Source organism: Lates calcarifer, linkage group LG2, assembly GCF_001640805.2.
Source record: "Lates calcarifer isolate ASB-BC8 linkage group LG2, TLL_Latcal_v3, whole genome shotgun sequence".
NCBI lineage: Eukaryota > Metazoa > Chordata > Actinopteri > Centropomidae > Lates > Lates calcarifer.
The window spans coordinates 13573736-13587792 of NC_066834.1; the positions used below are offsets into that span (position 1 = coordinate 13573736).

Here is a 14057-nt window from a genome sequence, read left to right on the forward strand (position 1 = left end):
TGTAGAACTCGTAGATCTTCCTCCCAATGGGAATCCTCTTCCTGTGTTTCTTCTGGTTTTCTTCTTCATCTCCTTTCTTGGACGTTGTGTCCACGTTAGAGACACCGTCCTAAAACAAACAAACACCAGGATCAGACTGCTTAAACTGAACCAGTTCTCACACAGATCCTCTGTCCGGTTTGTACCTTGCTAGATTTGTTGTCGTCATCTTTACTTTTGCTGTCGTCGTTCTCTTTGGACGAATGATACGAAGCTTCGTCTCCCAGACGAAAGTCCAGGAGGAGGATGGCAGGAGGGAAAATGATCCCTACAATCACCTGGAGACAGACAGGGTTCAACAGAACTGTGTTAACACAGAGAAATATAACTGAAAATCACTGTGTCTGGTCAGAGCTGTGCTGTTGGTACCTTGAGGCTGTTGCTCTTGCCCATCCTCAGACAGCCCATCCACATGTCAGTCAGCAGCATCTGGCTGCAGGTGTGGGCGATGAAGTCTCTGTGTTTGGCAGCAACAGCCAGCTTCAGACAGGTGGAGTTACTCCAGTTCTTCAGCTCGTAGGTCAACAGCTTCATGGCCACCTGCTCGTCATGTTTGTACGACTGATCCAGCAACTCATAGGCCAGCTGACCAAACTCCCTGCACAGGAAAAAACAGCACCCCCATCAGGCTGTGATCTTCAATAAAAACCAAAGATTCATCTTATGCGTCAGTTGCGTGGGAAGTTACTTTATGCTGCTTCATCTGTGTTTGTTCATGTTCAATCTTATCACACCCTCGGCTCCTCACTTTGTCCAGAGGGTGGCGACAGATCACATGTTATATTGTTCCCTAAATCAAAGGGTTATGGGTTAAGACAGTTATAAAGGACATCTCTCTCTCAGCTCTATGCTGATGCTGTTAATGCAGAGGGGTGCCTGTAACCTGCCTGATGACTCGGGTATTTAACTCCTCTGATGAACCCACAAAGTTGAGCAGGAGCAGACAGAAGAGAGGTGAAACCTCCAGCTCAGCTTTAGAGAAACCAAACTGAAACAGCTGGAAACCAGATGAGAATGTGAAAGAGTTTAAATCTTTACAAAACTTGAGACAGAAATGCTCAGTTCATCAAGATGTAGTCTGGTTTTATCCATCAGCTGCTGCAGTTCAGACTCTCCCTCAAATCTTTGTTGTTCTGAGAGACAAGCTGCTGTCATCTCACAGTAACTGTTCTCAGATCAGCTGAGATTCACGAGTCACAGCTGCTGATCTGCCACTCACCTAATGTGGACTCTGTTCTGAGCAGGACCTGACCAGGACCTGGACTGTAGTCTGGGCAGGACCTGACCAGGACCTGGACTCTGGCTGTGTGGGACTCACTTGGAGTTGTTCTCCAGGTCCTGGTAGATGTCATCCACCAGCTCACTCTGAGATGACTCGTGGGCCATGGCCTTGTAGAGTTTACAGGCCACCAGGGCTTTGGCCATGGCCTCCTCTCCTCGCTGCCACAGGAACAGTGCCATCTTCTGGCGCTTCATCAACACTGCCCACACCATCAGTTCATGGAAGGGATACTGAAACCTGCTGACTTCGGGGTCATCCACGTCGATGTCCACCTCCTCCTCCTTCTTCTTGTTCTTCTTTCCTTTTCCCTTCGGACGGGGCTCGTCGTCCTGGGGGTTGGGTGGGTGGCAAGTCCACACGTCAGACAGATGAACACTCAAACAGATAAAGTGAACTTTAAAATCCAAGGTAACGTACCTCCATCCCAAGAAGTTTCAAAGCTTTAGGCTGGAAGAGAAAAACCAACAAGATCAGTTCAACACTAGAGAAATGATCTGCAGCGGGTCCTGTTGTGCAGCCGCTGTCTGTGTTTTGTATTATTATAAAGGATGTGGTCTCACTCTTTTGAGGCCATACAGGTTGTTGTACAGCGTCCTGAAGCTCTTCCTGGTGTAGTTGCAGCGATAAGCTCCACCCATCAGGAACTCCAGTACCAGGCCGATGTCGATCAAAGTGATCTGATAATCTGGAGGAAGATTCCCCTGAAACACAAAACTTTAATGAGTCAGATCTTCTCTGTCCTACAGCTCCACCTGTACATCTGAATGAGCCTAATCAAAATCTCCACACTCACCTTTTTCACGTCTCTGACAACGAAGTGCAGCGTGTTGGCCGGGCCCAGTTTCTACACAAACACAAAGACAAACTGATGAAGAGTTTTCCTCTCAACGTGACACATGTTTATTTTAATTGGACTTGTTTCTCTTGACTAATGAACAGATTAATTGAGTGTGTGAATCACAGTGAGGTGAGACACAGACAGCAGCAGAGAGCTACACTGTAATCTGACAATAATATGACAGACATGTTGTTTTAAGAGCTTTTTATTTTAGTGAGGCAGATTAAGATTAGAGACAGCAGCAGTGATATAACAGAAGATGAGGAGGATCACTGATGGACATTAAGCTGCAGATAAACATGTCAGTGAGAATATAGAGGTTAAAGCAGAAAGCTTTTGTTTCGTAACTGATCCACAGAGGAGCAGCGTTGTCACACTTACAGTTCATCATGTGAAGCTGCTCCTCCTCCTCCTCCTCTGAGGACTGTATGTCTGTCAGACAGAGGTGTCTCTCCTATTTAGTCCACTCTCAGTAAAATTAATGTAACGGAGAGAATAATGGAAACACCTGTCTGCATGGCACAAACTCCTCCAAAATTATCAGAAACAGAATTTACTGCAGGACTGTTGGATCAGGTTTAGCCAGGTGTTCCTAATAAACTGACAACTCAGTGTACATGACCACATCATGTACATTTATCACATATTAAACATCCAGACACCACATGTACCAGTGTGAGGACTGTTGACCTACTGTGTAATCCATATATAAAATGCATTAAAATGAATATGCATGATGTTTTTCACAGTTAAATTTCAGTTTGAGACATTTCAACATCACAGAGGATAATATTTAAAACCTGACTGACTGTCACACTGACCAAACATAAAAACAGGAGAGATTATATAATCCCGTAATGCTGGTATCATCCTATAAACTATCACCTGAGACTTTACTGAAAACCCCAGTCTCAGAAAATGACAGATGAACTGATTAACTCCTCTCTGCCTCTGGGTCTCAGGACACAGATGACATCTTCATCCTCTCACCGTGTTGTAGAGCTCCTCCAGACGAGGGATGGTCAGGAAGTGATGGATGTTCACTCCGTTCTCAATCAGCAGTTTCACAAAGTCCACTCTGTCCAGAACCAGGGCATCCATCATGGCCTGCTCCAGAGAGTTCACCTGTCGAACCATCACCATCATCATCACCATCATCATTATGAGAGTTAACAGACAGGTGTATAAGGACTGACAGGTGCCCATCGCAGTCGTTATTATTGACTTTTTTTAGCCTCTTACCCAGTTGAGCAGCTCCAGTTTCCTGGGGTCAGTCTCCTCAGGTGGTTCAGGTTTAGTTTTTCCTCCTTTTCCTTTCTTCCCTCTAGCCTTCCCTTTCCCTCCTCCTCCTCCTCCTCCTGCTGCTGGTCTCTGAGCTACTGGGCTTTTAGGACGGTCGGTGGGTAAGGCACTCACAGGCTGCACAGAGAAACACAACAACACAGAAATCAGCACACTGCAAAACTGTTCACACTTCTAAACAATCAGGAAGTCTCTCAGCCCAAGGAGTATCTGAATACAGACAGACAGATCAATAGATGGATAGATTTTAGTATCTGTCCACTCACAGGCCAGTGGTGTCCGTACACAAAGATCTGACTGTGAGCGATGTCCACTCTGTTCCAGGCCAGAGCCAGACTCAGCTGATCTGATGCCGACGCATTCGTACCTGAAATCATCAACACAACAGGTGTCCTTACTCACTGTACACAGGTCAGGTACAGGTCAGAGGTCAGGTGACTCTAAAACATATTCACTGTGATGTCCAGTATCTACTGATTAAATGTGTTACCTTTGAGCAGAGCTGTGAGGATAGACATCTCAATGTCCTGCTGTCCCTCTGAGCCCATCCTGAACACTGTGATCTACAACAACACAACACACAACACTGTGATCTACAACAACACAACAACTCAGTGATGTACACACAGAGCAGATATTCTGGTGTTTTTGTTGAATTTTCTCACTGATGTTTTTACCTGGATTTCTGTCTGTGGTGACTTTTTGTAACTTGTCTGTAAAACCCTGAGCTGAACCAGCACCGTCGGCCATCTTGAAATCTCCTGTACCTTTAAGGTGAAAGAACCTCCGGCCCTGTGATTGTATAGTTTGACTCTGCTGTGTGATTGGACTGTTATTGTCCAACCAGATTCAGGTGTAAAAACTCTCGTCTTCGGATTTTAAAATGGATCTCTACATTTTTTTCCATCTCATCTGACTTTTGTGTGAAAATGGAGAAAGTTGAAATGTTTCTGTTGATGTGATGGAAACATGTTAACACCAACATACAGGTCTGACAACATGTAGACAGAAAACAGCAGGTGGATAAGACCCTGTAAAACCTCATCAGACAGTTTGTTGCAATGTAGCTACAGGTGCTTTGAGCTCTGTTGTACTGAAGAAAAGTTAAAAACAGGAGGATTCTGAATGTAGTTCTGCAGCCTCTGATTACTCTGGGGTTTATTCTGGATGGACATCAGAAATAATGATATCCTTAGGAAGTCACACTGGATCATATCAGCATGAGTTTCTGTGAGTTAAGGTCTGACTCAGGGAGGAGGAGGAGGAGGAGGAAGAGGAGGAAGTCCTCCTCGCCCACACTAAATATGTCTCTCACAGGTCTGTGCTTTGAGCTACATCCTGTTTAAGTCTGGACCAGAGTGGTGGACTCTCAGACCTCCAGAGCTGCCAACAGATCTGAAACATGCTCAGTGTTGACAGACTTGGGTGAGATGGAGGTTTCTGGCAGGTTTTAGTGAAGGAGTTGTTTGGTACGACCCAGCTCTGGTTGGTTTGGTCCGGGTGGTTTCCATCTGATCTCAGACCTCAGGTCAGAAACATGTCGACTTGCAGTAGAGTAGTTTAATCTGACAACAAATCATTTTAAGTGAATTGATGTGATTTTTTTTACATCTATGGGCAGACTGTTGCTGCAGCTGTTCTCAGGAGGAAGCAGAGGATTGTGGGATTAAATAAACGGTGGAGGGTCATAGAACAATCTCCACTAAGTGCTGCAGTTTTGGGTCAAAGGTAAAACCTTTATCATTATGTTAATGTCACAACTGCTGAGGTCAAATCCAGTCAGACAGGATCCATGGTTTATGTTATGAGAGGTGTACCAGGGCCAGAGGGGAGGCACAACCCTATGTCTCTGGGTGCTGATATCAGACCCCTCTCATGTTATAACCTTTGTCTTCAAACAGCAGATTCACTCTGAACAGATTAAAGGTTTCTCAGTGTGTTGGATCAGAGTCTGGGTTCTCAACTGCGGATACCGAACTCTGACTGACTGAACACTGAACTGACTCTAATAATCATAATGTCTGACGCTCCCTGCTGAGGGCTGATTGATCAGTTAGTGTCCTGAGGTAGAAGCAGATGAATTAAAACAGCTCTGGTCACATGAACGTTCAGTTCAATAACTAATTATGGTTTTTCTGATTCTCACTGAAAATTTAAATTCATCTCTGTCTGAGAAAACAAACATCGACCTGTCCTGTTCACCTGACAGCTACCTCTTCTCCAAGATGGAGGAGGAGCTCAGTGGTCACCATTTTGACAGTGATGATGACGTCATTGCTGCTCTGACTTTCAATAAGAAACACAAAAACCACAAAAGTTCCTAACTTCAAACTTTCTGCAGAATCACTCAGAGTTGAACTGAACGTTTGACTCACCTTCTACCTCAGGACACAAACTGATCAATCAGCCCAGTGTCTATGAGACAGAGTTGGCTGATGGTAAATGATGATGTGCGTAGTGTGAAAGATGAACGATGACACACAGATGACAGAACAGGTTGTCAATGAGGAGCTGTTTTATTGTTGCATTGATGGAAAATGGATTTGAATGAACAGAATCATTGATATGAAACAGGTCATACCAGGGCTGAGTGTTTCTGCCCTCTGACCTACCAGAGCTCTCTTCTTCATGCACTCCATCACCATGAGGAAGATCTGCTGCGCCTGGCTGCGGCTGTAGTTGAAGGTTTTCTGGATGGTGACCAGCAGCTGATCTTTGACACTCTCGCTCACCAACCTGTGCAGGAGGAACACCACAGTGTCATGAGATAGTCTGAAGGTAGACCTGGATCAACCTGTCAGGATGTGTTGGTCTGAGGAGGATTTACACCTGCATGCACCAAAGATCTGGGTTTAGATGTAAGTCCAGCAGAAGGTGCTGCCTCCCTTCAAATCCTCCACCCATCCCAGTTCCAAAACATCTGTCTCTGTCTGACTGACCCTACAGGTCAAAGGTCATGGTTAGGATTTGGTATCATGACGGATGGTGGACCCATTTTAATCCAGGTCTGTCAGATTCTGTAACATCTGCAACATCTGCCATTTGGAGGATGATTTAATCCAGATCTGCTCTTCCTCGGATCCTGCAGGTCCTGGTCTGGTCTGGAACATGGACATTCACCAGGTTTAACACATTTTAAAGTTAAGAGACCAACTGATTGATCCTGTGTCCTACAGGGAGAATAAAACAGGACCCAGAACAGATCTCTGAGGAACTCCACAGCTCAGAGCAGCTCAGCCATCAAAGAGCTGTGACATATCAAAACCAGCTTGTTCAGGTCTAATAAATGTTATCTAAGTTTTCAGAAATCAACAACTCTGAGGCTTCACCTGCTGACCCTGATCACCTGTCTGCAGTTTCACCTGTGAACTGACAGAAATCCTCACCCATCCTCCTCACAGTATTTGTGAGCGAAGGAAATGATGTCAGAGGCTCGACCGCTGCCGTCACAGACCACAACGGGGACTGGAGGCTCCTCCTTCAGACTCTCCAGCACAATGGAGATGACGTTAGGACCCCCCTCCAGGATCAGACACACCACCGGGACCCCCTGACCAAGACCTGGCACACACAGAGATACAGTATCTGTGAGGTTGAAGCACTGTTGCCTTAGATCTGGATCCATGGAGTCCAGATCTGACCTCAGAGTTCAACTCAATAATATCACATCAATAAATAATCCTGTGTATTCACATATCAACACTGATGCGTTGATATGTCTCAGTTTACTGCCTGTAAATCAGCTCAGCACAAAGACTGGTAGCAGGAGGAAACTGTTCTGTAGCACAAAGAGACAGAGTTTAACAGAGAGACTGTGGCTTTGCTGTGGTTCCTCTGTGGCCGCAGTGAGAGGTGACGGCTGAGCCTCCCTTTGCTGTCCCTGCCTTACATACACCTCCAGGCATAGGATGACAAAGGGAAACCCACAAGTCACATGATTGATCACATGATGAGTCTGGAGGAGTCGTATTCACAAAGAGTCTCTCTATCCTAAACAGAGCTAAAAGGTCCAGGTCAGAGACTGAAATGAAAAATTCCTCAGCAGAGAGTGAAGAGCTGAGCCTCTGGGTCTGAACTTGGAGAAGAGGTACGTTTGGGTGAGCTGTCCCTTTAAAGACAGGAAGCTGAAACCCAGCAGTGATTGGTTGTTTCAGCAGGTCACGTGACTCACGTGTGTTGATCTTCTGCAGGGCGATGTGTTTCTCCAGCTGCCTGCGCAGACGGACCTCAGCACCATACTTCCCTGTGGTGCCGTTATCGGACAGGATGAAGTGGGAGTGGCTGCTGTTCAGGACCGACAGCTTGCTGAGCGGGTTGGACATGGTCTGATAGGACCGGGTCACCTGAAACACATGCAGGTGATTGGTCCAATTAGAGGTGGGAGGAGCCAGTCACTGTTGAGTCTGGATGGTGGTCTTTTTGGTGGTGTGGTCAGTCCATTTCAGTTTGGTTCAGTCAGGTTTAGTCAGGTTCAGTCCAGTTCAGGTTCTCTGGTTTAACTTACGTCTCTTCCAATCAGGTCCTCTTTGTTCTCAATGATCCCCCATGGTGCGATGCCAATGGCGCACACTTTCCCTCTGGACTTGGATGAATGATCTTTCAGGGCATCTCCAACATGGCGGATCACTCCTGAAACAACACAGAGGAGCAGGAGGAGGTCAGGATCCAGGAGAAGGAGGAGGAGGAAGACAAGGAACAGTTTGAGCAGTCGTACCTGTGCTGACTCCTCCGGTGAAGATCCAGGCTCCTGTGGTCACAGCGGCTTTGATCAGTCCTTTTCCAAAAACCTGCTTCAGTTTTGGCGGCAGGTCGAAGTTCTGAAGGCCTCCGTGGACTGAAATGAGCAGCGTGGGGAGCTCCAACTGCCAGTCCTTCACCATCAGGTGGAGCAGGGAGTCCGGTTTAGAGTCATAGGAGACCCTGATGTACTGCAGGCAAAGGAAGAGGAGAAGGTTCAGTTTGGTGTATCAGAGTTGTAGTGGATCAGTTCAGAGTATCAGAGTTGTGGTACCATGGCCTTGTTGACATGTCCTCCCCCCTGGAACTCGATGACTCCATAGGCATCGGTGGGGGAGGTCTGGGTGTGTTTGAGGGGACTCCATCTCTCTGGGGGTTGGACCTCCAGCTGAATGAGTGGGGCCCCCTCCTCTTTGGCCCCAGGAGGGATGGTGGTGTGCTGTGTCACCAGCTGACCGCAACTGCACCTGAACAACAACGACATCATGAGAAAGAAATTTTCTACCTTCATCAGACAGTAGAGAGACTCTCTGAGGCTGACCTTCCACAGTCTCTGGGTTCAGGTGTTTTTCTGAATCACAGGTGAATTTGGGTGAATGTGTGGATGTGTATGTGTTGGTACCTGGTGGCATCTTTGCTGGGAATAATCTGGATACATTCTCTCTTCTGGAAAGTCTTCTCGATCCAAACTCTGTGAACCTGAGGACGAACCACAGGTAAACATCAGGACTGAGTTCTACTGACACTGATGTGGCTTCTTCTTCTTCTGTAAAAATAAACTCTGATTGTGATCATGATTGTGTTTCAGAGGTGAATTTCTGTGTTTTCATCTGAGAGACAGTAAAATCTCATCGAACAGTTTTTAGACTGTTGACTGTGTCGTTTCTTCTGTATTTACTTAGAGGCCAAAATAAGCAAACTGCCTCAAACAGCTGAAACATCAGACTGCTCATGTCTGCATGTATCTGGCTAATTACTGGGAGAGTGGAGCTTTCCATTTCTTTATGCATCCAATCCTCTTATCCTTTGTCCTAATCCTGCTGCACTGGAAAACACAGAAGTGCCCTTTAAATCTGTTTCCTGTGTGTTTAAATCCATACAGCACTAATGACTCTGTGTACTACTGTGTGTTACTGTGTGTTACTGTGTGTTACTGTGTGATGTTGTGAGTATGATTCACTGAAGCACTTTGTCAAATTCCTGCACTCTGGATGATGGAAGATTAACGTGTGAGTGTCACATGAGCCTCAGTTTTATTGTCTTTTTCACGTGAATGATGAACTGTCCCCACCACCGCCACCACTATCATCATCATCATCATCATCATCATTGCACAATCACCTCAGAGGAAAAGAATCAGAACAAAACTGAATATGAAGTGAAAATAAAAGAATGTCTAGTCAACGAGCAGCTTAAAGCTCTGGAGCAAGGCAGCTTCAGCCTGAGGGGAAGTGAGCCTAGAGGAGGAGGACTGGGGGTCAGGAGGTGGGGTCTGGCAAATCCTTTACACTGACACTGAAATATAACACACCTCATTCATTCAGATGCTCAGTTAAACTTCCTCTGACTGTTCAGACAAACTTTTAACTTCTTGATTTAAATCAGACTGGGTTCAGTAGAGAGTGATAAAGTACACTTCATCTACTGACTCAGTGTTTTAAAGCTGAACCTCTGATGTTCAACAGTGAAACTGACAGAGGAGCCTCAGTGTTTTCATGTTGTCTTTAGTTTAAACTGTTTCTACACATTCGAGAAATTAAGTGTCAGATCAGATTAAAACTGCAGCAGAAAACAGGTCAAATCAAATGAGCAGGAACTCACTGTGGAGCTGGTTCTCCTTTCTTTCTAACATCAGACTCACTCAGACACTCTGGATATCAAATAAAGAAAACAGATGAAATTTCTTCCTAGAAACACTGAGATGAAAGCAAAGTGGTTTTAACTGATAAAAGACAAACTGACTCTTTAGTCCAGTTTTCTGGGAACCAAATAGAGAAACTTTTAAACCCCCAACAAACCTCTGAGAGTCGTCATCTTCAGATCATGTAGAACCAGAACCAGAAATCTGTGAGGACAACTCAGACGTCTCCTGCTTCTACCTCAATGTCCAAATCGTCTCGTCCCTCAAACTGATCTGGACTGAAGACTAAGGCCGCTGCAGCTCTCTGAGGACCTGGTGCCTTGGTTTGGGGTCTGGGTGCAGCTCTCTGACGACTGGGTGTCTTGGTCTGGAGCTCTCTGAGGACCTGGTGCCTTGGTCTGAGGTCTGGGTGCAGCTCAGCAGATAAGAAAGGACCCGACTTGCTGCCGCTGAGCGGGTTCATATGACGAGCATGTGAGGCAGCAGGGCTCTTTGTTGGAGTCGGTCTCATGACTCCGGTCCGAGGTAATCCTTCTGGGAGTCTCATGACCCGTCGAGCTTCAACACAAGAGTATTTTCATCCACGGCCGGAGCCAGGCTCAACAAATCTTCTTTGAGAAATCCCAACGTCTGTAGAAAACTAAAACTTTTCCTTCAGTATTTTCATTTGGTTTTTAACTGAGGTGAGAATTGAGAGTCCTCCTCAGTCCAGTTTAGACGCGCTGCTTCATTACTTTTTACGTCTGGTTTTCTTTCCTGTTTGATTAATTTCACTGAATCCAGATTCACTCAGTACGACCTCCACCAGCAGACCAAACTCCATATCATCTTCTAATGTATTTAAAACAAATCTTAACTCACTTTTAATTGTATTTACTGAGTTTTTCTGCTAAAAACATGAACTTAGCCTAATGTTTCTAAACTGCAAATAAGACCAGAGCCTGACGTCCGAAACAGAGATCAGAAACACACAGCACAGTTTATAAACTGATCAGATTTTATCCTGCAGCTGTCAGATACATAAAGTTCTGTGAAGTATAAAGTGCCTCAGAGCTGTACTGAAACACAGTACTGAGGTTTCATCTGAAGCTTTTTTCTATTTGACAGCTACACATATAAACTGAGTTTAATAAAGTGTGTGTCTGGGTGAGAGGAGTGTGACAGATTAAAGAAAAGACTGAGCACAATGAACAGAGAGAGCTCGGAGGATTTGGATTATCAGGCCTGTAAATGAGATTAATGTTGTTCTGAGCAAATACTTGTTCAAATAATGAGCTGTTGTATCACTGTGTTTTATTCTGTACAGAAACAGGAAGTGGACCTGCCGCTCTGAACCAATCAGAGACCTGATAGTAACAAACACTAACTGGGTTAGTTTTACTGTGTATTTAAATAGAATGAAATGTTGCAGCTGATTTTAATTTGTCCTGTTAGGCAGATAAACTACAGGTTAATCTACAGTATAACAGTCAGTTCTAACTAAAAATAATCTGAAACTATTCTAATAACAGACGAATCACTGAGGTCATGTTCAGTCAGATTTATTTAGACAGTTTTCGTGAATCTTTGCTGCTGTTTAGTCTCATGTGATGATGAACTCTGAACATCTGCTGGAGATTTAAGTGATGGATGATCTTTAACTAACAGAGACCTGCTCCTGTCAAACACACTGAGGCTGGTTTGAACTCACATTTAAAATGAGTTAAAATCTTGATGAGTAATGATCACTGTATCAGACATGAAGGAGAGAGAAGTCTCTCTGTGCCAGATCTGATGAAGATGAGGATGAAGATGAAGACAGATGGTCTTTATTTAAAGGTCATGGGGTTTTTATAGTAACAGCTCTGTCTTGGACTCAGACTCAGACTCCTCAGGGTTTAAACTTCGACCTCAGGCTGATTTCACTGTCACATGAAAATCAAACAGCTGATTGTGTTTGTGGAGCAAAATCACATGAAGTCAGTTAGAACCAGAACTGATCAGGTCACATGATCAGAGGGGTGGGGGGGGGGGGTGGGGGGGGTGATCTCTGTCGTTCTGTGCTCAGCGTTGTGGCCCAGGTCTGAGTCCCTGAGGTACACGGTCACTTCTCTGGTCCAGGACCTGTTACAAGTATAGACTACAAACTGAGACCACAATCTACTGAGGCTGCTGAGAATAAAGTGACTGAACAAAATCAAAACAAAAACAAAGACAGAGACAACCACTGAGACTAAAACAGATGAGTATAACTCATCAGATCATTCACATCATTTCATCAATCAAACATCTGACGTCACAGGTTCAAAACTTCTGACTGAAAAAAGGGGACACTGACTCTGATGGGTTCCCAGGGTCAACCTGCTCAGCTGATCACTGTGATGTGTTCACTGAAACATTCAGTCTGACCTGATCAGGAAACAGGTCGTCAGACACTGAACTGTGATATCAGGGGGTTGACAAAATATTAGGAACACCTCCATCCATATTATTTGATCTCTGTCAGGTCTTCAAATGAAACGGGCTGATCTGAAGACTTCTCTGCTCCTGTGGTTACTACTCTTTGCCTGTAACATCTGTACCGTCCAGTAACAACTCACACAACACAAACCTCCAATTTCACTGAGGAGAGACGGAGGTCCAGGGTATGTCAAGTTTCTCCAGGTCTAGTGGACATAATAATTATAATTATAATTATAATTATAATTATTCCCCAAAAAACTGTCTGACTTTCAGATCCATGGACACTTTTTGGTCTCGAACCGTAAATAAAACTGTGAGATCAGGTGAAATCAGGTGAGTCTCAGGTGAGTCTCAGGTGAGTCTTACCTTCTGTGATCCTGACGACGCGCTGCGTTTGATGGATGAGCGTTTGAAGGATCCGTTCGTCCCTCTCCTCCCTTTGCTGTCCATGGTGGTAAAGTTCAGCTGTCCTCCACCTTCATCTTCCTCCTCCTCCTCCTCTTTGTCGCTTCCACTGTCTCCTGTCTCCTTGTCTCCTCCTGTTGTGTTTCCCCTATCTCCTGTGTCTCCTCTGTCCTCCCTCAGCAGCCTTCAGTCTGTGTTGCGTTCAGGCGTCTGTGGGTGGGATGCGGCAGACGGAGACCCTGTCCTCTCTCTCCCTCTGTAATCAGGATTAGAGGACGCTGCTGTGGACAGAGGGCGGTGCTCTTTAATGGATGGAGATTTAATAAATGGTTATTGAAGGTAAATCTACTTTAGGACAGCTCTGCCTCCAAAACCTCTGTGAACACGCAGCAGCAGGAACAGATACGTTAGTCATTAGTTCACAATCCACTGAAACACCTGCTCAGGTCTGATATCAGACCAGTGATTACAGGCAGAGGGTCATATAGGGCAAAGCTCCACCTGCTGGCAGCAGACGAACATGTGCCAAGGTGAGTCTCAACATCTTCTGAAGCTGACATTTCAACTCATGTAAAGTTTCCCCCTCCTTTTTATCTGTCTATCTATCTATCTACCAATTAAAATAATCATTTTATTAATGACACAGTAAAGATGGAGATTATTTCACAGCTGCTTCATAAACTGCTGTTTGGTGAAGCCTGACACATTAAATAACAGCCAGAAAATTCAAATCTCTGATATTTTTTATACTTCTCACATGTCTACTGTGTGAAATGTAAAGTATATCTCAGCCCGAACAAGGAAAAATATATATTTTTAAAGGTTTCTGTTGAGAACAAAAGAACCAAACTAAGTGAAATTTTCTAAATGAACATTCTTTGTGTTTCTGAAATCAAACAGTTGCGGTCAATGAACTGATGGCGTATTTGTCGGTAGGCTATGATGCAGACTGCATCATAAAATGCAACAGTGATGATTTAATGACTTTATATACCTGCTGTATCATATTTGATTCACACACTTTACTATAAAATATGGTTTGCAATATACAGTCATTATGAGCTGCTTCAACACACTAAATGTTCCACAAACAATCAAACTCTGGAAAATAACTTGGACCTTTTACTCAGATTCTGTTTACTTCAGTATTA

At 44.7% G+C, this 14057-nt stretch overlaps 2 protein-coding genes across 2 annotated transcripts; both read right to left on the reverse strand.

Moving 5' to 3' along the window:
• Positions 1-3389: 3389 nt before the first annotated feature.
• Positions 3390-4346, reverse strand: LOC127143634 (transient receptor potential cation channel subfamily M member 1-like). Its single transcript, XM_051078315.1, has 4 exons — positions 4139-4346; positions 3952-4024; positions 3728-3828; positions 3390-3578 (listed from the first exon to the last, which is right to left on the reverse strand). Exons 2-4 carry the CDS (start codon positions 4007-4009, stop codon positions 3390-3392), a joined length of 348 nt encoding a protein of 115 aa, XP_050934272.1. The 5' UTR covers positions 4010-4024; positions 4139-4346.
• A 1620-nt stretch (positions 4347-5966) lies between these two features.
• trpm1b (transient receptor potential cation channel, subfamily M, member 1b) lies at positions 5967-12951 on the reverse strand. Its single transcript, XM_018692780.2, has 8 exons — positions 12868-12951; positions 8821-8897; positions 8473-8665; positions 8176-8389; positions 7966-8090; positions 7633-7804; positions 6848-7022; positions 5967-6197 (listed from the first exon to the last, which is right to left on the reverse strand). The coding sequence occupies exons 1-8, from the start codon at positions 12949-12951 to the stop codon at positions 5978-5980; spliced, it is 1260 nt and encodes a 419-aa protein (XP_018548296.2). The 3' UTR covers positions 5967-5977.
• Between the last annotated feature and the right edge of the window lie 1106 nt (positions 12952-14057).

What these genes read in the sequence shown, in the direction of transcription:
- LOC127143634 (XM_051078315.1), bottom strand. Translation starts at nt 4,009, where the DNA reads ATGGGCTCAGAGGGACAGCAGGACATTGAGATGTCTATCCTCACAGCT. An exon ending in CCTCACAGCTCTGCTCAAAG is followed by an intron (nt 3,829 to 3,951) that starts GTAACACATTTA and finishes TGATGATTTCAG; the next exon opens with GTACGAATGCGTCGGCATCA. An exon ending in TGTACGGACACCACTGGCCT is followed by an intron (nt 3,579 to 3,727) that starts GTGAGTGGACAG and finishes TTCTCTGTGCAG; the next exon opens with CCTGTGAGTGCCTTACCCAC.
- trpm1b (XM_018692780.2), bottom strand. Translation starts at nt 12,951, where the DNA reads ATGGACAGCAAAGGGAGGAGAGGGACGAACGGATCCTTCAAACGCTCA. An exon ending in CACCGGAGGAGTCAGCACAG is followed by an intron (nt 8,091 to 8,175) that starts GTACGACTGCTC and finishes GTGTTGTTTCAG; the next exon opens with GAGTGATCCGCCATGTTGGA. An exon ending in AGGACCTGATTGGAAGAGAC is followed by an intron (nt 7,805 to 7,965) that starts GTAAGTTAAACC and finishes CATGTGTTTCAG; the next exon opens with GTGACCCGGTCCTATCAGAC.